The 26,442-nt window shown below is 44.2% G+C and overlaps 1 protein-coding gene across 6 annotated transcripts in view; it reads right to left on the reverse strand.

Moving 5' to 3' along the window:
- Positions 1 to 24,226, reverse strand: part of STUM (stum, mechanosensory transduction mediator homolog) — a 48,690-nt gene extending 24,464 nt beyond the window's left edge. For 4 of the 6 annotated variants that reach the window (XM_048297874.1, XM_048297875.1, XM_048297870.1 and 1 more), the window contains exon 1: positions 23,978 to 24,226. In XM_048297874.1, the coding sequence (XP_048153831.1) occupies positions 23,978 to 24,167 (190 nt within the window). In that variant the 5' untranslated portion in view covers positions 24,168 to 24,226. The remainder of the gene's footprint in view (positions 1 to 23,977) is intronic. The other 2 variants (XM_048297869.1, XM_048297872.1) reach the window with 2 other exon arrangements.
- Positions 24,227 to 26,442: the final 2,216 nt, after the last annotated feature.

The following is a 26,442-nucleotide window of genomic DNA, read 5'->3' on the forward strand; positions in this document are numbered from 1 at the left end:
TACATCCAGAAACAAATCTCAAGCCATTCTGTTCTGTGCTGTTGATACAGAAATAATTTGAATGTGAGTTTTCACCCAAACCTGGCAAACCTGGAAGCTTCAACAGCAGAATGTCTGGGGAGAGCCCCTCCTCCTTTCAGAGAGGCCATGAAACCTCCTGCAAGAAAAGCTTTCTGGCTTTGATACCTCCAGTTTCTAAAGGATGGTGGAAGTAAAAGCTGTGTAATAGCAGAAAAATGATGAGGAAAAGGCTATGGATTCTTATGAGCTTTCACAAAGGCTCTTGCCAATTATACAGTGACTAAACCGAAGTTAATTCTTAACTGTCTGTGCCAGGGAAAGCTCTTCCGTGTCAGGCACAGAGCGGGAGGAGGGCACGCATGATCCTCCAGCTCCCACACGAGTTTAAGGGCTACTGGCTGAAGTCACATCAAATGCTCGCTCGTCTTCCTGCCTCTGCCCTCGCACAGGTTAATTAAGTGCCATTAGCGCCCACCTCGGGGAGCTCAATTGAGCAGAACAAAAGCAGCAGGCCAGGGGCAGCGCAGGACCCCCTCCCTCCAGCCCTGCCTGGATGATCCAGCCCAGCAGCCACAGCTCCAGGCGAGGTCTGCAGCTGCGCTGCCTCCCCTGTCTCTCTCATCAATGCCTTGCAACAAATTTAGCCCTTTGAAGCTCCCTGACAGCATCTGCTCTGCTCCTGGAAGGATGGATTAACTACTTCACTGAGCAGGGACTCTGAGCTCGCTGCGATGCCCTGGAGCCCTTAACTGTGAAGACAAATCATGTTAATTAGGGACTACCAAGACACAAGACAGTATTAATCTTATTAGAAAGTTAGATGGGGATGCAGAGCAATTAGAGGTTATTCTACTGAACAAGGCAGCTGAAATGGCACTGTAATAAATTACACCAGCCTCCAAAATCACCCTAAAGTACAAGCTATCTTTTAAGGACTAGAGGAATGTAAAACAAAAGTGACATAAATGTTCGGAGATCTGCAGTGATAAGTGTGCAGGAGACTAACAAAAATACCTTTTCTTTTTTTATTTCTTAATCCAAAAAACTCAGTGCACGCATTTTATGAGCCAAAGTGTCTCAGGCAGGGACAAACAGGACGTAAGAGAATTGCACTCTGTAGCTAAGTGATGTGGTGCTGTACCCAGGAGTCTGGAATATGATTTGTGAGACCAGAACTCCATCCTGGATTTACAGCTGCTTGCTAAGTAATTTGGAAGCTGTAACTCTATTCTCATAATGCCAAAGTAACATTATTAAGGTGTTAATTTAGATAGTCTGTCAGGAAATTTACTGTCTAGCCTGGTGGGGCTATATCCTTGTTGTTCTGTTCAGTGCTACCATTATTCAAATAGTGATGGGGTCTTGCTTTTAAAGGACACTTTTCATAAAACCACTATTCTTAGATGAAAGGTAAAGCACTTTACCTACTGAAGCCATTGCTGTTTTGCTCAGGTACATAGCATCCAAAATACTTAGGAGATGGTGCTTTACACTCTAAGTTTGGCTTTGGTACCTTCAGGTGATTCAGACAGTTCATGAACAAAAATCTCATTTCATGGTCGTTTACTTGATTGAGAATACCAAGATGTTTTATCCTATTCAGCAGAACCATTAGGGAACATTTTCAACACTACATGCAGCTTTTGCATTGCTCTAAAGCGGAACTTCCCACATTACCATCCCTGATCAGCAGATTGAAACGTGATGGAGCAGTGTGGGATGAGGAGGACAAGGATCCACACAGAGCTGGGCTGCAGCAACCCATGGCCTCTTTGGTGAGGGTGCTGTAATTCTAGAGTTGAAGCACAAAGCCAGAGTGAGCCTCTACACATGACCAGTCTTGTTCTTTGGACAAGCTCTGGAGTCTTCTGGAGCCATTCTGGCTCCCCTTGAAAAGGTTCCATGGAGACCAACAACAGCAAATCTCTTTTGGCAGCCAAGAAATGAGCTGTGGTACCTTGTGCCTGACATCACCCCAGCCCAGGCTCCATAAATAGTGCAGGCTAGGGTGACCCCTGACTCTACAGATTCTGTGAATATGAGTACCAGCCAAGACAAATTAATCCAGCCCAGATAGAACAGTTTTCTAAAAGGAAGATTTCTTATTAGGAATGAGAAAATGTGGCTATTATGGAGGCTAGTGCATGTGTCAGCATCAGCAGATGTCCTGTGATGTTGTGGATGAGGACCTGAGCAACCTGCTCTCCTTTAACCCACTTGGAGGAAGGACTAAGTGACCTGCAGAAGCCTCTTCCAGTCCCAGCCATTCTGTGGTATTTCAGTAACTTTAACTACTCCACACAAGGCTTAGCTGATCTCTCTGGTTCTTTTCCCAGAGCCACGTCCTTCTGCCACCACGTCTGACAGCTCTTGAACACAGGCCTCTTCATGACTGCGCAATTTATTTTTGAAAAGCTGCTCTGGTTCTAAAATGTCAAGTGCAATTACTCTCTCACAGCAATCAGAAAACTTGCTGGTGAGTTGCTGATCACACCAAAACAGGTGAACTTCAAGTCACTCCCCTGAGCCGTGCATGCTCCTGTCAAACAGCTCAGCCAGCCTCTCAGGGGAGATGCTTTCGTACCAAAGGGAAATACTGCTCTGTGCAGAAGTGGGGTCCTTCTTTAGAAGAAATATTTACATGGATTAAATCATCATTTCTGCAGGGACTAGTCCTCTTCTGTCTGAGAGCAAAGCTAAAGGAAATGCCACAGCTTAGCTGAGCAGGTCACAAACATAGATGAGTACTGGGTCATGTTCAGGTGCCAGGTTATCCACAAACAGTTAATGCCTCTTGGCCAGCTGGGATGTATCCAGCAAGGCCTGCAGAGGCACAGCCCTGTAAATGTGCTTGTGAGATTTTATACATCGTCTTTTCATCTGAACGCCCCCCTCTCCCCCCCATCACTAGGAGCTCTTGTGTTCCCAGTTTGCAGAAAATAGCATTTGATTTATACCTATTTCTGTCAAAGGACAGATATTCCCTTTACCAAATACTTTCCAATCTCTGCCAACTAGCTACTGGTCAGCATTAGACAAAAATTCATATGTATTTCTTTGTAGATATCACGAAGCACTGAGCTCCCAGCATCACAATAGAGCCCATAATGATTTTGAGTAAAATATGAAAGTAATACCTCTAATGTACAATGACTCAAGGACCTCATTTTGCAGAGGCTAGAGGAGACTTATCTGGAGTGAGGTGTACCAGGAAAAAATGTTGTACAGAGAAACTCGAAATGAACATGGTTTCATCCTGCTCCTCTTTTTTTAAATTCTGATGTGGAATAGTTTACAATGACGCTGGGGACAATGGTAACATGTACAACACTCCTATGCAGGGCTGCTGGAAGCACTTATCTCAGTGTCAAAAGGTGCAGCTGAGATTCAGACTTTTAAATGTCCTTTCCAGAAGTCACACTGGGGGCAGCAGACCAACCGTAACACCTGACACTGCAACGCAAGACTTCACAACCTAAACACAGATGTTGTTTCTCTGCTTCTCTAGGTCCTCCAATTAGACTAACTGGAATTCACTAGGGTCAGTTTTTTATGGTATTTTCTAAGCAAGGCTGTTTTTTGGGGAGTACCAGTCCTGCAGAGGAAACAGAATGCACATTTGCCACTTGTGTGCCAGCCAGGGCCAGGACCTTCAAGTGGGAGGCGGTGTTTGCACCCCACAAGACTCTCCCTGTGCCTAAGAGCTCTTTATGCAGTTCTTGAACATCCCCAAAGCCACTCCTCCCTTTTTTGGGTGGGGGAACTGTGTACTGTGGCTCTCTGGAGCAGCTCAAAAAGCTTCATAACCTCCCACTCACCAAGGGCTGCGTTTTGCACCTTGCATGGCTCCCCCAGTCCAGGACTCTGGAACAAGCAGCAGGGAAAGCTGAGGAATTCATTCCCTTGGAAAGAAGGAGTGGGCATAGAAAGAAAACACTTCTTTCAAGAAGCCAAGGCACAACTGAGGGACCATCCATGTAACCTTTATTCATTCCTCTGTTGTTTTACTTTTCCTTCTGCCAAAAAATGCATCTATGCTGGACCCAGATTCATCCCTGATGTAAATCCACTGACTGCCAGAATTACACTGGGGATTAATTTGGTTCACCAGGTCTAACCTGATCTTGGCAGCAATTCTGAAGTGCAAACTGCAGGAGGACAGTACTTCTGAATAACAGTAACAGGCCCTGGCAAACAGCATATGCCTGCTGCTTGGTATGAGGTTGATAAGTCAAATTCAAACATGGGTAACATGAATAGCATGGATGCCTCCTTAAGCAGAATTAGAAATGGAAGAAAATTGATTCTATATGCATATGTGTACTTTCCTAACTTTTTTAGCAAGTCTGTTGAGCTGTATGAGGACCATACATCTGATGCTCTGCTCAGCAGATGGTGTTGCTCTCCTTGCTCCCCAGCTGAGCAGGACCACAGTGCCTGGTGATGGTGGCAGCTCTTTGGGCTTGCCTTGTGCCCAGAAGCTCTACAGCTGGGAGACTCATTATCCAGCTCCTGTGACTCTCCAGCTTCTAATGGCCAGGTGTGGTTTAAGCTCATTATCCCACCTGGATTCACTGTATCAGCATTCACACTACAATGTGAATTCGGTTTATGGGACCGCACAGCTGAAACTAAGGGGAGATTGGCACTTTACCCCACTACAGAAAAAGGTCTCTTGCAAGTCTCCTACCTCTGCAGAGTTGTGTCAGTCATGCAGCTTCTCTTGTCTTTCCAGCTCCCCTAACCAACTTCCTTCCTCCCTCGCTTTATCTTGGAAGTGTTGCAACATTGCCTCAATTTCCCTTCTTTCACAAATGAGGTTTCTGTCCTCTCTGCTGAAATAGTTCTCCCGAGGTCTGCAAAGAGTCTGGATGAGTGTCAGGACATGTGCTCCATGTGCAGTGTTTCTGGTTCCTGGCTCTGGTCTGCACTAGGGCTCTCTGGCATCTTGCCATCTGCCTCACTTCTGTCTCCTACCGTGTCCTCAGCATCTCTCACTCTTTGTTACCATCCTTCTCCTGTTTCACAGAGGCGCTGACTCAGCCTCTGCAACTCCCTTCCCCCTGTTTTCTGCTCCCTCCATACCATGCCCTCTTTAAACTTCACCTGCACTCAAGCCTTCGTGTGCCATCTCCATTTCTATGCCAGTGACTCCACTCCTGCATCTCTTTAGGACACTTCTCCCACATCCTGCCCACTCTTTCTGGTTTCTCTGCTTGGACATCCTCTCCTCTTAATGAGGATGGCAAAATCAAACTCCATTTCTTTGCACAGTGAATGGTTCTTAATGATGACACCACCAACCACCTCTCCATCAATCTGGCTTGCAAGTAAATAGAAAAGGAGGATAATATATTTAATTCCTCCCTCTCCTTTTCCCATGCACTCAGGTCGCTCCAACTACTATTTCTTTTTTCTCTCTCTCATAAAGTCAAATGTTTTTTCCTTTCTTATATTCACCTACTCTCTAGCCAGAGTTCCCTTTCACATGCCACTTCAAATGCTTTTCCCTCTAAGACTTTGCTTTCAGAGCTGGTGAAAACCTGTTACTGTTTTCATTTACAGACATCTTGCAACACAAACCCCCTACCTTGAATCTGAACCTCGAATTTTTTCTAGATCCTGTGTGACACAAGGTAACTCGCTGTAACAATTTATTTCTGTAGTTAAAATCCATATTAGGAATCTATAAAGGCTTCATCAGTTAACCCATTGTTGTGTCATTTTGTTTTTTATTTATTTAAGACTAATCAATAGGTCAGATGCTTTTCTTGCACACGTAGGTGCCTGCAGCTCTGACTACCAAAAAGACCAGCAGCAATACTTTCTCCTGCCCAAAATTCAGTAAAAGTGCTCCTTCCCACACCCCTCCTCAAAGCAGGGGCTCTCCTGTGTGCTCTGTAAGCACGGACATTGATGTGCTGCTACACACCTCAATGTTCTCCTCCTACTTAGGAATTCCTTACTCGTCTGTGCTAATCCCTACAGGTGTCTGAAGTGTATTTCTATAGTCGTTATAACTTCCTACACTTAAGCATTAAATTACCCCACATTTCTAGCTAAAATAATTCATTTTTCTTTTAATTTTAGTGATTAAAAATGTAGCACTTTTCCTTCCCTCACATTTTACAAAATGAGATTTCTAGTACAGTACTGTACAAAAGCAGCAATCCAACACATTAGAGCTATTCTGCCATCTTTTATTGTGCCTGCAATGAAAATAAATAAGCATTTATTTTTAGCCATGCTACACAGAACAATCTGATAGCAGAAGCCTGTTATTGTCATTCAAAGGAGCATTTGTTTACCCAGATGCACTCATGAAAAGTTATCTTAAATTTTACAGTTAGTATTTTGCAGAGAAAAATGTCTGTTCCATGCAAAATCCAAAGACATTGATGCACTAAGACCACATCACAGAGCAGCTGCATCTTACTCCTTCTCTTGGAGACGGATTGGAACAGCACCACCACCCCTCTGGGACATCAGAGTCATCCACAGCAAACCACGCCTCTCTATCTCAGACACAGGGAAGGAATTAAGGCAGTGCAATACTCTAAGCAGAAGGGTTTACTGTAGGATCTCACATCCTTAATGATTACACTGTGCACTAAAAATGGAACCACTGTCCTACAGCAGCTCCTTGTAGGGAAAAGCTACAAGTTGGTTCACAGGACAGCAGGGGAGAAGGGAAGTTTAAGTTCAAAATGCACAGGGTGAACTCCTGAATGAGAAGTGGCTAAGGGTTGTGCAGACCACTTTAGTTCTCACCCAGAAAATGCTCCTCATGTAGAAAAGGAGTTTCAGCACACAGTAAAAGCACTGGGTGCTTGTGACTGGGCAAAATCGGAGTCATGGATGGGCCTGGGGTGTAGGTGGAACAAACCAGCCTAAATGTGTGATTCATGAAGGGTCACTAAGCACAGGGAGCTCAAGGCTGCAGTGCTCCCCTGGCAGCTCCTACTGTGTCACCTGAAAGAACTAGAGGTAGCCCCAGGACTTTTTAGAAATCTTTGTATTTACTTTTGCAATTTTCTCTGTACTCTTCTCAACTGTTTTATCTGACAGAAAGCAAGACCAGATTCGGGGTGGGAAGAGGATTGGATGGAGTGAAAATTGTGATTAATTCCTCTCAGTACTCATTGAGCTAATACTGAGCAAAACACACACAGAAGAAAGGTCAGTCAAAGACTATGACAATACAGGGGTGCAATTACCACTCATGGGGTAGGAAATTCCCTGAATCTCAGAATACCTTGAGGAAGAAAGGAGTATCTGGAGAAGGTGCTGGTGCATTTGCTGACACACTGGCTGTCTGCACAAAGCAGAACCTGTCTGGTGCTGTGGGAAAGTTCAATCTTGTCATTGCCAGACAAGTGACAAATCAGACAAGGCAGGCACAGTCCGACCATCCATGCGATCCATGTGGAACACCTCATTTCTAGATCTAGGATTAAGCCAATACAAGTCTATCAGAAAAGTGCTTTTTATTTTCCAGTTAGTGAAAATTAACAGCTGAGCCAAACTGCTCAGCAGGGAGAGAACACAAACATAATTCTTACCCTTCTCAAACGTCTGGCCCTAAACTATTTATAATCCTTCAAAAAAATTTTTAACATATGCAAGTAACTGCGTCTATTTTTCTACTTACTCTGTTTTAAACATACTGTCTCTTCTGTCCTAATGTCCACACTGACCAAGAGCAGCACTTCATCTAGTTCTCTTTATTTTAGCATCTCATAAGTGCTAATGATACCCCTGTGTACGTCTGTGTAATTACACATGGCAGTGTTCTCTTCCTTCTGTTGAAGAATGATAGAAGGAAGGCAGAGAAACCAGAGCATGGACCTTTGAAAACATTTAGGCACCAAATTCCCACTGAAATCAAGGAATTCCAGGCTAAATCATGCCTCAGGCCATAGTGAAAGAGCTATCAGGTTGCTCAAATTCTGGCTTTCCTAGTTAAGCCTTGCTGCCCTCCATGGGTTTTGCCTATAGTGGAATATACAGATTAGGATTACAAGTATGGACCAGAAAATAAGTATCTCACAGGATATTAAGGAATGTTCATCTGAAATGTCTTTCCCATGCTGTCATAATTTATATTTCTTCCTGTTTAAGCAATGCTAATGATATTTTATGAGGATTTTTATAACTTGAGGAAAGCAGAGCTGATCCAGTAGCGTCCTATCAAGTGTTTATTCTGTGCAGCTACATTAGAATTTAATAGGCTGAAGAGGAACAGTGGCCAGGCAATTAATCTCTTCCTAGTGTAGGTTATAAACCTGTATCAGAGTCAGAAGAAGGGAACATGTATCTGTGTCACAGCAGGTTCAGTGCAAAGTCTTTCCAGAGCTCCCCTAAACTTAAACTTGGCTTTAACCATGGCTTTGCACTGAGTTTTTAGCAGATGGTTTTCTCTGCTTTTTCTTGATGTGAGGTGCTGTCATCTCCAGCCAAGATCAAGGGACAGATACTGTTTGTAGAATTGCTACAATCACATCTCTGATGGAGATGTCAATGTCCCAGGAGTCAGAAGAGTGAGACAGGAAACCTTTCTACATCAGTCACAACCAGAGATTACTGCCAGGCACCATCCTGGCTGGCTGGGGTGAAGTGAGGAGAGGCAGTAGCCAGTTCCCACCTGTCAGCCCCACTGGTAAACACAGCAGCTCTCAATGCTACTGATAAGGAGCATGCAAGGACCTCTCTCATATTTTCTACCCCTTAGATAATGCATAAAGGAAAGAAACATTGTGGACATCCAGCACACCCCTCAAGGAAGGGATCTAAATATCACCATGAGCAGTGCTGAGAGAACACGTGCTCAAGGTGTTCCACAGTCAGCAAAGCCCTCTGGACTTTCAGGCTGGGCTAAGGAGGGATGCTACGGATAAGCAGGACAGAAACTGGCGATGTGCTGTGGTGAGCTGCCCATGGCTGGCTGCCAGGCACCCACCCAGCCACTCTCTCACTCCCCTTCCCATCCAAAGGGCAGAGGGGAAAAATAAGATTTTAAAAGTTTGTGGGTCAAGATCAAGAACAGCAAAATCACTTACCAATTATTGTCAAAGGTGAAACAGACTGGACTTGGGGAAAATCAATTTATTGCCAATTAAAATAGGTTTGGAGAGTGAGAAACAAAACATGACCCTTGCCCCTTAATTTTCCCTCCACCCCCAGGTTCAATTTCACTCATTCCTGATTCCTCTTCCTCTGCCCCACTCTGAGCAGTGCAGGACAGATGGGGAGTGACAGGGGATTGATTTGTGGTCAGTTCATAGGAGTTCCCCTCTGCCACTCCTTCCTCTCGATGCTTTCACCTGTTCTGGTGCTGATTTTTCCACAGGCTGCAGTCCTTTGGGATAAATGTGCCCTAGCATGAGCTCTCCACAAGCTGCAGTTCCTGCCAGGAGTACCAGTTCCAGCATGGGCTCTCCATGCACGTCTCTCTGCAATACCCTCACAGATGTGTCCCCCTCCCTCCCTCCCTCCCTGCAGTGCTCGGCTGCCCAAACCTTGCTACAAAAACTCAGTATCACACTGATAGCTTTGGAAAAGAGCTACCAAAGAGCTGCACTCTAATGATAGAAATTATAGAAATTACAGGGTTTTATGTTGAGCACTCACAAGAAAGAGAGGAGGTCTGAGCTTCAAAAATGCAGAGATTCCATGGGACACAGCAGGTGTGTATGCATTAGGAGACAGCACGGAGGTCAGAACTACTTCAGTTCTTGTAAGGACGAGATGAGATCCAGAAAGATGTGTGGGCAATGCCTGATGTATTTTGAAACTATTGAAGCAAATTGCTTATTTTGCAAACCAGATAATGAGTAGCTTTCATCTGACCTAACTTCAGGTATCTGCAAGGGACGTGTCTTGATCTAAGCCACTTACCCTTCGGAGGCAAAAAAAAAAAAAAAAACAAAAACCAAAAAGAGACGGAGGCCCCCAGAGGGTGTGATTCACTTAACCTAATTTAAAGAGATGAGTCACATGCTGGTAGTACCTTATTCCTCCCCACACACTATAAAGGCAACCAGCTCAGGTGCACAGGTTACATGAACCCCATCCAATATGCCCAATAAAAACATTTTCCATTAAGCTATTTTGATTAAATAATACCAATTAAAATTCTCCTGCTTTGGTGTATCAGCCAGCTAATCAACTCCTTTAGGAGGAGCTCTTCCTACAGGCCAGTAGGATTTAACTCTTGTTCATTACAGATCTTCCTCTGAAACTTCTGGTACTGCCAGTGTGGGGCACAACAGAGCAAGGACTTTGTTCTGCAGGACTCCTGTGCCCTCGGTGTAGAATGCAGCCCTGTTACTATGGATACAGGAGGATGGCAGGACCTAAACTGTGGTTTATGGTAACACCAATGCACCTATTTTTAAAGAATGCTTTTACAGCTCGTCCCTGTTGGTAAAGAGAAGTGATGCCTTAGGTTTTAACTTTCATATTTTTCAAATCCTGTACTGCTTAGTGTGTAACTCTGAAGTTTCTTGTAGCCTGTTAATTTCTGCTCTCTCATGCTAGGTAGACATAACAAAGCCTCTCTGGGCCTGCTCTCCAAGGACACTCAGACCATCCTAGGCCCAAAAAGTATAAACCAAAAAGCCTCTAAAGGGGGGAATTACATCATTAACTGAAGCATTAATTGGAGAATTAACCCTGCTATGCAAATGAACCAAACCTATAAAGGTGTGAAGAACTCGTGACCTGTTGTCCATCTTGGGGTCCATCTTGGCAGTAGCCTCTGGCTCCCCAGGGGGTACCTTTGAAGGCCCTTCAAATAAATACCTACCTTTATTCCCTTACTCCTGTCTAGTCTCTGTTTCTAGGAGGCCTCTCAAGGCATCAGAAGTAAAGATGAGTTCTTTGTTCTGATCATTACATTTTATCAAAATGACCTTGTTGTTGCCTGAAGGCTTTGCAATACTGATGAAATGTTCCTGCAACAGCAGGAAGACATCTAAATTTGATGTTTCTAGCTCTTTTCATACTGCTTTTCTTCTGGAGGGTATCTTTTTCCAACATGACAGTGTTTGCAGGGCTCAGATGAGCCCTGTTGCTAAGAAACAAGTCCCAACTGTGCCTTTAAAACTCTGCCTTTAAACATACAGCTCCAGGAAATGTTTTTCTTTTCATTACACTGTATTGTGTGTTTTTATTATGACTTCTTTTAACTTGGATCTGACTCTTGAGGTTACATTTCTATCACAGTCTTCTGGGAAAGGACTTTTTCCATTGTCTGTACAGTGCTGTGGTCACCTACATAGTTGCAGAAATAATATATTTTATAATTTGATTACTTAGAGGTCACAGTAATGCCCCATTTTTCACATAGTTGTGGTGCAAACAAGAAGGAATACGAAGCCTACTTACTGCAAATATTGGTTAATACTGAACTACAAAGCACAGGATAAATCAGTGCTCTTGCAAATGGCAAGCCTGAGCTGTACCTGTGCTTGTCTGGCTTTGGGTTTTGGTGTGGGTTTTCTTTTTTGCCATACACTAACTAAAAGTTACAAAGTTAATGCTGAAGCCCCTCGTGTGTGTGCAAGATAGTTTGGGGCTCTCACAGGCATAAAGCAGATCATAGAAACATGTGAGGGAGCAACCAGCACATCCAAACTAAAAACTGCTCTGTCCATCCTACCTATTTACTGCGTTTTCATTAATGCATGGCACAGACAACACCTCTCCTCTCAATGAACACAAAGTCCAAGAGGGATGGAGGTAGTTCATTAGTTTTCCTGGAAGAGATTAATAGAAACTAAAGTGTGGCTGCATTATTTGAGGCACTGAATTTTGCAAGAAGTCTGTGTAGATTCTCTTGCCACTTTTGCCACCAACTTCCTGGATAATCTGGATATTTCCCCTGAATTCTCCACTCAGATTACAGACAGTCATAAGTGTGTGACATAACTCCTCCTTCATATCATAACATCCCCTTCTGGATCATAACAGGACTTGAGTGTAGTCTGCACCTCACAGAGCTACTGAAATAATAATGACGTGTATGTGGCACTTAGGGACGCTGTTTAGGGGTGGCTGTGATGGGTTAATGATTGGACTCAATGATCTTAAAGATCTTTTTCAGCCTAAATGATGCTATGATTCTATGAAAACACTGCTTGACTACCTACTTGGCACTTCTCACAACAGTAAATAGTGAACTTCTCAGGAAAGATTTAAATCACAGTCACTGGAGTAAGTTATCATGTCATTTAGGTATCGTTCCTTTTACAAAATGTACCGCAGAACATTTACTAGTGTGTGATGAAGAGTCATAAGTATTTAAAACAAGCCCACATTCGTAAGGGAGAAAGCAGAATAAGTTTTATGATGCAGCATAAACTAGATTTTTAGCTTTGGCTGCTGGCTAATTTGAGGCATACAATTCTCAGTGAGTGTCCAGCTTGGTACTGCAACTTGGGAAGAGTCTTCCCTGGTTTAAAGGGTAAAGAGCTCAGCTCTGCAATTCTTCTTTACAGAAATAATACAGGAGTAAACTCAAGGGGCCAGCTCAATGTTACTAGAAACAAAAGAGGTGAGCAGGGGTGAGACAAAATAGCTCTAGAGGCTCAACACCACATTGCTCTGTAAGTTGTGGATTCTCAGCTCTAATAAGCGAGTTAGGCTTGCAACAGGAACCTTTTGTACCTGTTTTGCACTGGTTCATATGATGGGTTGGTGTTCCAAGCAGTGTGACCTGGAATCTACAGAGCAACTGGAAAGGGGACACCCTCTCTGTGCAGTTCTGCCTTGGCACAGAGAGTAAATGAACACCAAAAGAACATCTGGTGGATTGAAAGCGTTGATGTCAGACCAGAACACAGACACACACGTATTGTACCAAAAATACCATGTTTTAGTTAATACACAGAAGAAAAAGCTTTTATTCTTTGTGTCAGTACAACTTCTAATCATCACAGCCTCAGTAAGAGAAGGATTCCCTGTGTAATTGCTGAGCAAGAGTGGTTTCCAGGAACTAATGCTTGTTCTAAACTCCATTCCCAGCTCCACCACAGGCTTCTTCTAAGTGTCAGCTGCACACAGCACAAGGAGACAGATCCTACTTTTAACTGCACTGCCTTGAATTTACCATCCAAAGTGGAAATACTGAGGCTTAGCTCTGATGGAAATGAGCATTTGCTCATTGGCACCGTTGTGCAAAGGCATTATCTGGGTCAGGATGGGCTGGTGCCATGGACTGCCTGAACCCAGAGTCCCCCCCATTCTGCTCTCTACACCCACGGCTTGGTTCAAGCTCTGCTCTGCACGTGTGCAGCTGTCCACACCTCTGCAGGGTGGGTGTAAAAACACACAGATTTTTTGGGGCAATACGGGATGTAATGTAAGGGGTTGGCTCTCCAGGCAGAAGAATCAGCTCCCCATGTACAGCTGACCAAGAAAACAAGAACCAAGTTAGATCACCTCAGGGAGTCAGGAGAATCCATTGTTTCTGTGAGATGTGTGGGGGACCAAGTGAAATAAGTACTCACATGCAAGTCAATGTATAAAATTACATTCTGACTTTTAAAAGAGGAAAACAAGAGACTGTTTTTATACTTTTAACTGACAATGATTGTAGTCCCTGTGCTCTTTTCTCTCTTTTACATGAGACAAGAAACCATCCCACCAGCTCTCTGCAGCCACAATGAAATTTCAGTAGGAGGAAAAAAAAATCCCGTGATGCTGAGTCTAAAATATTGTTTTTTAAGAAGTTTAGTTCTTGTTTTGTCAAAACCTTGCTAAACCTTCCCTGGCATTGATCAGTTTGTTGGATGCAGAGCTCAAGCAGAAATATAGGCAGCAAAAACTGCATCATCAGCTTTGGACAACACACAGGAAGATTTGGCAATGCTTTCACAATTAAACAGATCAAGAGAGGTAATTTAATGGCCCAATCCAGAGAATCCACACTCATCAAATTGTCTAACTACATTGGAGAAAATGTTCCAAGTCTTTCAGTGGATTACTCAGTAACTAGTCTGGTGCAAATCAACTTGGAAACGAGTCTGCTTTGTCTCAATCATTTCAAAAAGACAGAAGGAAAGTATGGGGAACCAGGCTGATCCCTCAGCCAGGGAGGGATTTTCCTCTGGCTACACCTCACAAATGTCTCAATTTTTGACCATTCCTTTCTCACCATCCTAAATCCTTTGTGAACCCCTCTCACTAAGACAGCAATTCCAGAGTGTGTTGCAGGGCAATGAGAGTTGTGTGTCCTCACAGCTGCTTTGTGTGTGTAGATCCAGAAAGGTCCAGCTGTACTTTTAGCCAGAATTGAGTCTTCACATTCCTGGAACCGATTTTCAGTGGAAACTTGAAGTCTCCTCACTCCAAAACAGTGTTCACAAGAAGACATGAAAAAAATCTAATTTACAGGGAATATAAATATATATAACTTATTTTTTCTTACTATAATGAACTTGTCCTGACCACTATCAGTGAGAGGTCTGACTCTATGGACCACTCTGCATTGTGATTTCTGTGGGGCCAAGTTACCATCTCTGTTCCCCACACAGCATAGCAAATACAATGTTGGATAGTCACATCCAAAATATCATGTTTATGGAAATCAAATTGTCATGGCAACAGAAGAGGTCTTGCAAGTATTTTTAAAATAGCAAATTAACAAAGCCAATTTATGAAATATAAAATCCATTCTTTTATAAATGCTCTTAAACAGATACAACAAATGGTTTTCTACCTACAGAAGGCTTTCCTTTAATGCCATGATCTCACTTCACCATAGTGGCATATGTAATAGATATGCATGCAAATAAATATGTATTTTACACTTAAACCAGGAAAACTATTTCAGCTGGACAGTATCATACTAATGTGATCATTTAGCTTATTTCAGGTGAAATATTTTCACAAAAACATCATGATTCATACTTTGTGAAATTCCTGAACTTTTTAACATAGCGAACTTGTAACAATGGCTCATTATAATCTATTAGTCAACAGTAAATCTCAGTTCTTCAAATGCTTATTACCACTAACACTTAGTAAAAATGTACAAACACTTTTTTAAAACAACATTCTTGTTTGGTCCAATTGAATTTTTTTCCCCGACACAATCACAAGATTAATTTGACCATTTAGCCCTTTTGAATTCTTTAAAAACTTATTTGTGTTTTAACTAAAACAAAATTATTATCCACAGTCTCAAAGCATTTTTAAGTTTTGTGTGGGTATTCACCAATGCTTGTGGCCAACTGAGAGTTCAGCCCAGATAACAACCTGCTGAGAGGCTGGATAATGCCCTGTCTCATTTAAATTCCTGTTCCCAAAGACGGCCTTAGTCCCCTGCACAATTCCTTGTATCAGCATTATTTCTGAAGTTGGAAATGCAGCACACGATGAACTCCTGCAGAGAATATGATTATATTTCCAAGAGTTCCACATTGATTGTATTCACCATTTCCTCTGACAAGTTTTGACCATGATCCACTCCAGGCATATCCTCTGGGTATGTTTACACCGGGACTTTTAATTTAAGTTAGTGTATCGCCCATCAGTTTCTATCAACTACCTCGTTTATATTTACTTTATTTCATGATCATATGCTGAAAGACGTGGATGTCCATGGTTTTGTCTAATATGGCAGAGTTGTAAATTAGTTAGTAATGTATCCTCTTCTTTAAATTTAAAAGCTCAGTACAATTTTGCCATCCTTCAGTGCTGAAAAGTCATCACTCAGATTCTCCAAAACTGAGAATTTAAAAAAAAAAAGAAAAAGGCAATTCATTCTTTCTTCCCACGGCCTCCTTTTTTTTTTTTTTTTTTTCTTTTGAGACAGGATCATTATCTTCAAATCCTGCTCCACAGCCGTAAGAGTTACATTTTTTTCTTTTCCTGAAAGCAAAGTTCTCATCTAATCAAGAGCCTCAGGGGACAAGGTTCTAAGGAAACACCAAATATTGTGTGAGTTGGGGTTGCATTGCTGGGCCTTTTGAGATGCTGTCAAGTAGTTAGAGAGAAATTGTTTGATTTGTAACTCCTTTGGAATGGAAACACTGAGTCTGAACTGTCTTTATTACAAGGCCTACATTGCTGAAGGAAGAAGGGTTGGGAGCAGCTTCTAAGTGGTAATATGGAGAGACAACAAACTGTGGAAATGAGTATTTTAAATCAAATATTTGAGTTCTGTCCACTTATTTTTTCCTTGACTCTACACAGAATGAAACCTAAGTTTATAACACGAGAAATCAACAAGTGAAATATAACTAGATAGAATGGCATGTGATTTTTTTCTCAAGTTCTTAGAGTATTTTCATTTTAGGCCTCCACAGATAACATAAATGCTCACAAACCCTAGGAAGGGGAAGAGGGATTAACTTCTTCCCTTAACGAACAACCTCCTTATCTTCAGCAGAACCAAGGAAATTCAGGTTTCACACTCCTGCAATCTCTAAAGCAAGGTCAATGACACAAACTTTTATTTCTCCTGTGAGGCTGGGCCCTAAGCCTGTCAGTGATTAAAAGCCATTTGGACAGAGGCCTTAATAATATGCTTTAACTTAGTCAGCCCTGAATTGGGCAGGCAGCTGGACAAGATGGTAACGCAGTTCTTGTGCTCGAGGCACCAACTCGGGGTGCCCCAGGTCAGAGCGAGTCCAGCTGTGTTCTTCTGTGCGTCGCTGAAGCGACTTCGGCATCAGGAAAAGGGCTGCTGGCTGGGCTGGCTAGCTGGCTTCTCTGCACAGGGAACATGGCAGGAGCTGATGGGATCGGCTCACCTTAGCTCAGAGACAAAGGAAGAGAGAGGCTGTTCGGGTCTGGCTCCTAACAGGTTTATTGTGAGAAGTTTCGCAACCAAACGAGCTCGGAAGGGATGGAATGCGATGGGATGCTCCACCGAGGCTTGTCCTCAGTGTTATAGAGAGTTTGAAAACCGCGGGGAAAGGGGAAAACAACCAATGAGTTACAAGCCAGGGGGAGGATACAATTTAACAGGAACCACTGGGGGGAAAGCGAGAGGCGGGAGTTATACCAGAGAACCAGCGAACAACCGAGGAACTGGGAATTTTCCCGAACCGGGGGAGGCGGCTTGGACCCGGGCACCGCCCGGGGGGTGCAGCTTTGGCTTCTGAGCCACCCATCAACCCACCCTCTGAGCCTGCCTCTTCGGGAAACTGCATCCAGGGGATGGGCTGGGATTGACTGGCATCATGCTGCCCCAGCCCCGCAGTGGGCTGGGTCACCGCAACAAGGTGGGAGTTGTAGGTCCCTTCCAAACGAAACAGTCCATTCTGCTTTGCCTTCCACCAGCGTCTTTGCACAGTGCTACAACCAAGTCTGTAGGCATCCACCATGGTGCTGCAACTGTGTCACTTGGAAGTTGTAAAGTTCTACAATGAAGACAAGTCCGAAGACAGGAGAAAGAATGTCATCTGTCAGATTGACTTCTTATTGAAAACAAGACAAGAAAGCTCTTTTCATTTTCTCTTTTCCAGGTTACCTCTGAATATAAGTTTTCATAAATAATTGCAAACTCCAGTCTCTTTTACAAACCTTAGGACTATTTGAGAATCCCTTTACCATCCAATCACTTGTTTCTCCACAAAATTCAAAACTGGGTACAGATTCTAAAATTCACCTTTGTGCCAGCCACTGCCAACTGCGGGTGTGTTTGTGTTCAGGGTCCTGCTCACAGGAGCCTGAGGAACCTGGTTTCAGCTTCCTGCTCCTCCCTTTATGATCCTGAACAGCTACAGAAACTCTCAAAGTTCTTTTCATAGTGGAGAGATTAAATGGCAGCGAGCTGCTGCAGGCAATGGTGCTTTATCAGGCTTTCTAAATCTCTCCAACACCCATTGATTCAGAGCAGGAGAAAATTCACTTCCTTCCTGCTATCCAGACTAGGAAAAATTCACCTGTCAAAAGCACTCTCCTCATCCAAGTTACTTTTACCTTCAAATCCTTTCACTCCTTTTCTCCTTTGCTGAATCTCTGCAAATGTACTTTTCTCCTTCTGGACTTGATTCTGTTTCTCTCCACGTCACACCCTTCATCTGGAACATCTCTCTAGCCACCTTAAAATTCAGCTGGTTTACTTGGCCATTTAGCAGCTCTTTTCTGCTGCCTGCTCCCACCTTCACTCTTAATCTTCAAGTACATCTATCCAAACTGCATTAAATAACAAACAAGATTACAAGATGCTGAGCAAACCCTGTCTCCTTATGTGTTCATTAAGTAATGAATATCTCCACAGAGCTGCTCCAACAACAGCAGTGAGCAAAAACCACTGAACGAAAACGTCCCTGGCCATTTCTTTTGTCTTCTATTTTGGTGGAAACAGAAGGCATGAGGGAGGCAGAGAAACTTGTTTGCATTTTAGCTGGTCTGGCACTGACAGCAATTCAAAGGCTGCAGCGCTGGGTTAGTGCACAGCTTGACAGCGAAATGAAACAAAAAGTCATGTAAAATGCAAGCAGAGCTCAACAGCTGACTTCTACCAACTGTAAGAAGCTAGGAGCAAAAACTAACCAAAGGACAGAAAGAGTACTAAATATTTGGACCAAGGAGCTACAAACTTGAAATAGTTTTGCATTTATTCAGATCACTAATTATCTGTGAACCTCTTTTGAGTTTTCCAAGATTGATTGTCATTCTAGGTGGTCCAGACACTTCACGGCACAAAAATATTCCAGACTACCAAGTGGTGGTAAGATTGTGGAATGACTGTTCAATACCATCAGCCAAGCAAGTTATGTAATACAACTAGACTTCTCACTTAAATCTCTGTTATAAAAATAAAAGAAAATAAAATAAAAGAGGAAGTTAATGGTCTTCTACTTGCTGAAAAGAACAAAGATCTGCAGGTGCAGAAACCTGAGATTCAGCTGTTCTTGTGCCCAACTTTACCTCACTGTGAGGATGATCTACAGCTGATACCACCAGTACCAGTAAAGGAGCAGTAGCCTGGATGCACACATTTTACTGCAGGTCTCATTTCCCACCTTGCACAAGCACAAGAACAAATCACCATAAAGAACTTCATGACCTTTTCAGTGGAAAATACAAAACCTGACAGAGCGAAGTCTACTGGCAATAGGTTTGCTTTGTTTAATTACGGTCCCATGAACAAACAGCTTGTTTCTGCAGACTACCAGCATCACAGGCTGAAAGGCAATGTTAGCTAAAAAACTGCAGCAGTAAAGTTCACAAACACAAATTCACACAAACACTGGAGAAAACCTTTGTTTTCCACAAATGAGCTTGTAAATCACACAGATTCATTGGATTGCATGTGTATAAGAAAAAAGATATTTAAAAGGATCATCAATACCAAAAGTAGTTTTAGATTTTAATGCACAGATGTCTGAAAGCCCAAATTTCTTTTTTGCACTGTTTGTTCTACCATAGATAACAAAATGTGGTTTTTCCTTAAAATTCTTTGTTTCAATAATGAAGGCAATGGATGCTTGCTTGAGGCATCTATTTACCATTCCAACCACAAAAATAAAATAAGTATTTGTAATTTTATGCAGATCTTATCCCTTCAATTTTCTCAAGTGTTGTGTTCTGTACTTCTGTTCATCTCTTTGGAGAGCTCATTCTGCTCAGGAGAGCCTTGGTTTCTAATGAGAAGGTGCTTGGCTTCTATAAACCAAATATTAAAGCCACATTCACACAGCTGAAGGTACGGTGCTTGAACTCTATCAAGACTGAATAAACAGATGGCAGAAGACTCATGGTACGGAGCTGACACACCCGGGAACGGGAGAGCTGCACTGTGGAACCACGGAAGAAAAAAGTTCAGTGGGCTGGGAATCACCCCTTCTTTCTGTAGCTGCTGTGAGAGGCTTTCACTCCTGAACTCCTCCACGGGCTATGTCGTGGCACATGGGTGGCTGCTCTCCTATCCTGCACTAACAGAATTTTATGCTACGTGTTTCAATTACTCTCTGCATAAAAATAGTGTACATGTGTAATGCAGGCTGTGATCCAAAAGTCCACCCCCTTCCTGACAGGAGCCATTAATCTCGGAGAATACCTCCGACTTTCAGATAATTTCACTCACTTCTCACATTTCCCTCAAGTTCCCCCCCCTCCCCTTCGTTTACCCCCTCCCACACACGTGATGTCGAGACAAGGAAGAACAGAGAGGAAGGAGGGCAAGATTCCCATGTATCAGCTCCGGGAATGACAAGGAGCCAGAACTTCTCCCACGCTGACTGGCACATGGCAGCTCCAAGAGAACACAGTCTGCCAGCTAAAGGGCACGGCCAGCCCTTCTCCCATTTGCCATCTGCAGGGCTGGAGGTGCACACTGCTCAATCGTGCGGGAACGGGAGAACTGGATACACTTCCACCTCTGCTGACAGCATCATCTTCCATTCTCCAGAGCTCATCACTGCATGATTTGGCCCTGATGCCTCAGAGCCTGCTTCAGAAACCCAAAGCCAGACCAGAGGCTGCAATGCCTGTGGCAGAGCTGGAGCTGGAGGGCATGATGGCTTTTGCCACAGCACCCGGTGACTCCTCCCTCACCTTCCTCTCTTATTATCTCCTCCATTTATGAACCTGAGCTTGAGACACCTTCACTAAAGCTCAGTCCTACAGCCCTGTTAGACACAGATGAGAAAGACTGTGCTGGACCACGGAAAACTGATTCAAAACATTTCCAAGTGGTTGCGCCTATCACAGGGAATGGAGGGAATGTGTAATTTCAAGGCTATTCTGCAAAACAGATTACAAGTAGATGGGCTAATCACGATTTTTTACACTGCATTTGGTCTGAATTTAAAGTTTTGGCAAGGCAGAAGTTAACATATCCCCTGGGTATGAAAAAATTCCTATGAACTACATCTCTTGTAACATGTATGGAAAGAGTAGTTAAAACCCAGTTTACAATGCATCTTAAAACCTGCAGTTCTGGGTCATTACATAAAACCCTGAAAATTAACCAACTGAAAAAAATAAACTGACTGTAAACAAAAAGAAAGTGTTACTTCTCCTGTCCAAATAGAGTACTACTGCAGAACATAAATAGCACAAAGGAAAAATAAACCAGATATTTAAAATTCTCAGATTTCACCCTCACAGGTGACTTCCATACCACAGCAAAGACAATTTAACTAAAAAAGTAGAGGCTTTCAGATGCTGAGAGTCTGCCCAAGGATTTGGTAGCCTGCATCAGACTGCAATTTCTATTTGGATATCACTGCTCTGAGGCATGGGGCACTAATGAAAACCTCAAATGCACCAGTCTCCAAGCAGTGGAAAACTTGATTTATTCAATGTTGCCCATTTTTTGTCTGCTCTGGTGGTTTTTGACCCTTCTTTGCAATTGCACTGCAGAGTCTACACATGAATGACAACTACATGCAAAACAGACGAGTGATGAATTTAGGGACTGAGAAATAGAGGACTTCCATTAACACCTAAACACAGTCACACTCTCCAACTAAGCAGGCAGAAATATACAGCAAGCCTGTGAAACATCATTTTAACATGTTATAAATCTGGACTACAAGAACTGATGGGAATTTTGCCATTTGCTTCGTGGGGAACAGGCTCACATCCTTGATGTGAATACTTCACAGTGCTGCAAATCTTATCTATTTTCCAAGTGTTGCTCAGCTCATTGAGATGGCTGAAGTGCAACAATGACACAAAATCTCTTTTTACCTTGAACATTCCTGCCAGTAGATTCGTGATCCTCCTGTTTCCCCTTGTGTGTGGGCTTTGTGATATATGACAGGATGTGGCTGAGATTGTAAATAGCTGTATTCTAGTCAGGTGTATCATCTCAGAGTAGGTTTTCGCTCAAAATGCATGTGAAATTAGCAACTTCATTAACAGAATGGCTTATTTATGTACAAACTAAGTGCCATGCTTTGCATACAGAGCTTGGGATGCATCTCCACAACACTGCATTTTGCCAGTCTGTGGGGATGCCAAAGGGAAGGATTTCTTTTGATTTGTAGTTTGTTTGTTTTGCTACTTTTGCAGCAGGGTACCAGGAGGAACAGTGGTACAGCCAGCCAGATCGTACTGCTGAAATCAGCGCATCCAAGGGAAAACAAGTTTTAAAAAAATCTCCGCCTGTAAAAAAAAGCCCCCAAAATAGAATTAAAACCATTTTGTGCTGGTCCAACCTGTCAGTGGTTACACAACCAACATGGCTGCATAGTCCAGATTCAACTCCCAAGCTTTCAACCAGCATGGGCTGGGAGCCCTGAACACTCACCTTGAGGAAGGAAGCGCTATCTGCTGTCCTTCTTTAGGCACCTTCCGTGTGAGGGAAGGCACAACACTGACTACCTCTGGCAGACCCACAGCAGCAGCAGCCAGAGAAGAACTCTGGGCAGAGAACCACATTTCAAGCCAATTCCCGCATGAGGATGACTTATGGGGGTCTACCCTAGCAGGATGAAGGGAGAACACGGAGGGTTTTCTAGCGTGCTGTGAAAAGCAGCGCAGTGTGAAGTGTCAGATCATTCAGATGAGGAAAAGGGCGTGGTAAGTCAGGCTTTTTTCCTGTACATCTACGGTGAAGATGTGGTGTCTTCCATGCGAACAGAAAACAACACTCACTTTGAAAACTCTGGTTTTGAACTTCTCTCTCTGAAGTGGGAAACTAAGCCTCAGGAAACCTAAAACTCCATGACAGCACTCAACTCCAGAGTCTGCCTTTGATTCATCACTCCAAGTTCTTCAGGTGGCTGCACACAAGGGATGTGCGAACAACACATCTGAGCACAATGCATTGCATCTGGAAGCACACATACCAGTCCTTCCACAGGAAAACCCAGAGGTATTCCAAAAGGTGCAAGTTTTCCTCAGGAATACATCCACAGGTTCAGAGTGAGCATGCTGGAATAGCAATGGCTTGTACATGTTGCACACACTATCCCACCCACACTTAGGTAGTACTTTAATCAGAACTTTAAGAATTTACAATTTGTTAAAGAATTAAGCCACCTGAAACACATGAAGCAATTAAAGGCAGGCAGTAGCTCTTTAAAAGTAGGGCTAGGTGGAGGATACTCCTGTATCACAAGGAAGGCTTCTACAGTGGTCACAGTAGCAGAAAGAGCAGCCAGAAGTGGACTATGAGAGACTTGAGGTACGGGTTAATGAGTTACGGATTTTGTTTGGTTTTTTTATTAAGGTGGTTACTTTGCTTTCAGCTAGAATACTGGTATTTAGCCTTGTATTCCAGGGCTTTTGTAGTCTTCAAACTGTAGGCTCCTGTTACAGTAAGCAATTCCTAATTAAAGAGAAGGAAAAGGAAATATAGAAAGGATGCAGCCCATCTTAAGGATGTGTTACCTGAGCTCAGTAGAGACTTTGTATTGAGAAACTGCGGATCTCCAGTTTCTCTGGACAACGGTTCTAACGTTTTCTAGGGGTCTCCATAGAAAACCCGGGACGGTGGGCTCTGAAAGCTCGCCTTAGCTAGCGAGTGGTACGGTCACCGTGAGCTTTGGTCCTCTGACTAAAATCACAGTTTGCGAGACCGCGAACAGCTGAATCGCTTCTAATCCGCACGATCTCCGCGCGGCGAGAACGGAGGGGTCGGAAGGCGCGGGGGATGCTCTGCCCTCGGCGCCGGGCACCGGCGCTGCCCCGCAGTGGCGGGGCGGGCTCGGGCCGGTGCCGCAGCCCCGGTCCCCGCTGCCGTGCGAGGGAAACGCGACTCTCGCCCGCTCCACTCGGTGGGGTGCGGGCGCTGCCCCGCGGCTCCCCGGGGACCCCGCAGGGCGCTGCCCCGGCCCCCGACGCGAAACTTTGCGGAGGGGCTCCTGCCTCCCTCCTTTCCTCCATCCCTCCCCGCGGTGCCGTCGGGGAAAGTTGCCGCCGCGGCGGGGTCCGGCAGCCCGGGCGGGCCCGCCGGGGCGAAGCAGCCGCAGGTGGGGAGGGGGACCCCGCGCCCCGGCTGCCTTCTCTCTCTCTCCCTCCCTCCCTCCCGCAGCATCCTTACCCAGCCCCGGCACGAAGGTGTTGAGGAAGAGGCAGATGACAGCCACGGGGAACGGCATGTAGGGGATGGCGGCGCGCAGAGGGCCCTTCTTCTCCCGGACCTGCACCACCACCCCGCTGGAAGGGGCCGTGCCGCCCCGGCTGGGCTCCGCGGCCGCCGCGCTCTCGCCGTCTTTGGGCGAGGGCTCCATGGCCGGCGCGGCCGTGCCCCGGCGGGACCGCAGCTCCCGCCGCCGAGCGCGCTCCCGCCGCCAGGCGCGGCCCCGCCTGCGCGCCCCCCGCGCCGACCCCTCCCCGCCCTCCGCCCGCCCCTCGCGGGGCTGGATCCCGCCTGCATCCCGGCAGATTCCCGAGCCCCTCGCCAGCCGCGCCGCTTCCCGGAGCGCTTCCCGAGCCGCCGGCGCCCGCAGCCGTGCGCCCCTCACCTCGTCCCGCCTGGGCGGCGAGAAACAGGGCAAGGCTCTGTCCCGTTCCCCCGCTGGAATGGGGAAAGACAACTCCATATGAGGGAGCGCAGAAGCGGTGGAAGATCGCGCCCCGTGCGCCCTTAAAAGTAGAAGGTGTAAGAAAAGGTGTAAATTAAACCCACACGCGTTTAATTGTTTGAAAATCCCTGCGGTAAGGAGGAAAAGGGAGGAGAGCCACAAGAATTGGAAGGCAAAGAAAAAAAATGTCCCTGGAGAGCTAAACGCAGCTTAGGACAGGGTGGAAATGTGTATTCATTCCTCGGTGCCAAGAGACGAAACGTGCCTTTGTAGGGCTGGTGATTATTGTTCAGCACAGAATTCAGTGGGTGAAATGGGAGCAAAACTTGAGCGTGTCTAGGTAAAAAAAAAAAAGAAAAAGAAAGACAATAATTGTCACTGCAGACGGGATTCAGCAGAGAAAACGGGGAAAATATTAAAGGCATTAATCCTGATATAAAATGTAAGTGTGACACGTATCCTTGCATGAGAGAGACGGTAGTCTGTGTCTTATTGTGCATTTGGAAGCTGTGTTTTTGCCGAGGAATTCCTGCTAGGAATTTAGATTTTAAGAGAAACCTTGAACTACTTTATTTATGCCACTTGAATACCACCTGACAATGCGTTATTCAACAGTTTAATTGATTAGAGTACAAATTAGCACAGCGAAAAAGCTGGGTAAGCTAAATGAGAGACATGCAGAATCTTCTTCCTAGGTTACAGTATTTTATTTTTCTACTTACTGGGCTTGAAACCACAAAAACATGACAACCCATGTAAAATCTCTCCTTTTTAACAACAGGTTTTCTTTGCTTATCTTCTTCTTTGCTATCTTCTTATCTCTTTATTTTCTTTGCTTATCTTTTGGCTTGTCTTCTGAGTGCATTTCATACAAAAAAATCTTGTGACTTTTTAAAATTAAGCACATAGGACTTTTTTTTTTTTTGTTTAAGCACAAAGTTTAGACACGGTTCTGAAACATATTAACCAATCTGGCTTTTCTTGGGTTTTTTTAATGGTGACATTTATTTCTATCAAAATAGTTCATGACAGCCTAGACCCCATATTGCCTAAACACAAAGCCATTGGAGAGATGCACCTTCCTCTTGGAAGGTTCTGATGTAACTGATAGGGACTCTGTCTTTCTCTGCTGGTTGATCAAACCACAGTCAGATGAGCCATCCTTATGGCATGAGTATGGATTAATTAGAGCCTGTACAAAGCAGAATCCAAGTTGGAACACAATCAATAACTTGCAGTGACATAATTCTCTATAGGTTCTGGAAATGGTGTGTGGGTGAGCCCGCATCACCAACAGTAAAAGCAAGCAAAAGGCCATTGTGAGAGTAGCCCAAACAGAAAATCAAAGACGAAGATTAATGAAAACAATATTTTGTCAGCAATACTTAATAACAAGTCGGCTTTTATGGAACATTTCCTTGGAATATCTCAAAGTGTGTGACAGATGTGAGTTAATTCATTTACTTCTCCAAGAGTAGCTGGCACTATGTAAGGCTTCCTCTACCCACTATTAAAATGCCGCCACTCCTAGACTGAGCTGCATCATTAATTTTGCTCTGCCGGTGCTCGTGGAAGTTCTCGGGCGCCTCAGGCAGGAGTTATGACTGTTTCCCGAGTATATTAAGGATACCAGCGTGTAACAAGTGGTGATATTTCCAAGCTTTTTTAAATAAACAAATTGGTGGCAACATTACTCTGCTGAGGCTGCTCCTCGCTCCCCGAGTGGTGCGCGACAGCCATGCAAAGCATCTCGTGCTGCGTGCTTCACTCTGCCTGAGGAGACAGGAGGCTGTGCTGGAGAGCTTAAACCAGGAAAGGCAGGGATCCATGGAAAGGTGTGCTGGGACCTTAGCAAGGAAATGTGGCTCAGGGCTGAATTTATTTTTTTTTAAATGAAAATAAGGTTATTGTTTATAAAAAGCAGTGATATTTGGGTGTACTAAGGATACTCAGATTTCTTCAGATTTGATCTTTTAAAATG

The sequence above is a fragment of the Corvus hawaiiensis genome, chromosome 3 (genome assembly GCF_020740725.1).
Source record: "Corvus hawaiiensis isolate bCorHaw1 chromosome 3, bCorHaw1.pri.cur, whole genome shotgun sequence".
Classification (NCBI taxonomy): Eukaryota; Metazoa; Chordata; class Aves; order Passeriformes; family Corvidae; genus Corvus; species Corvus hawaiiensis.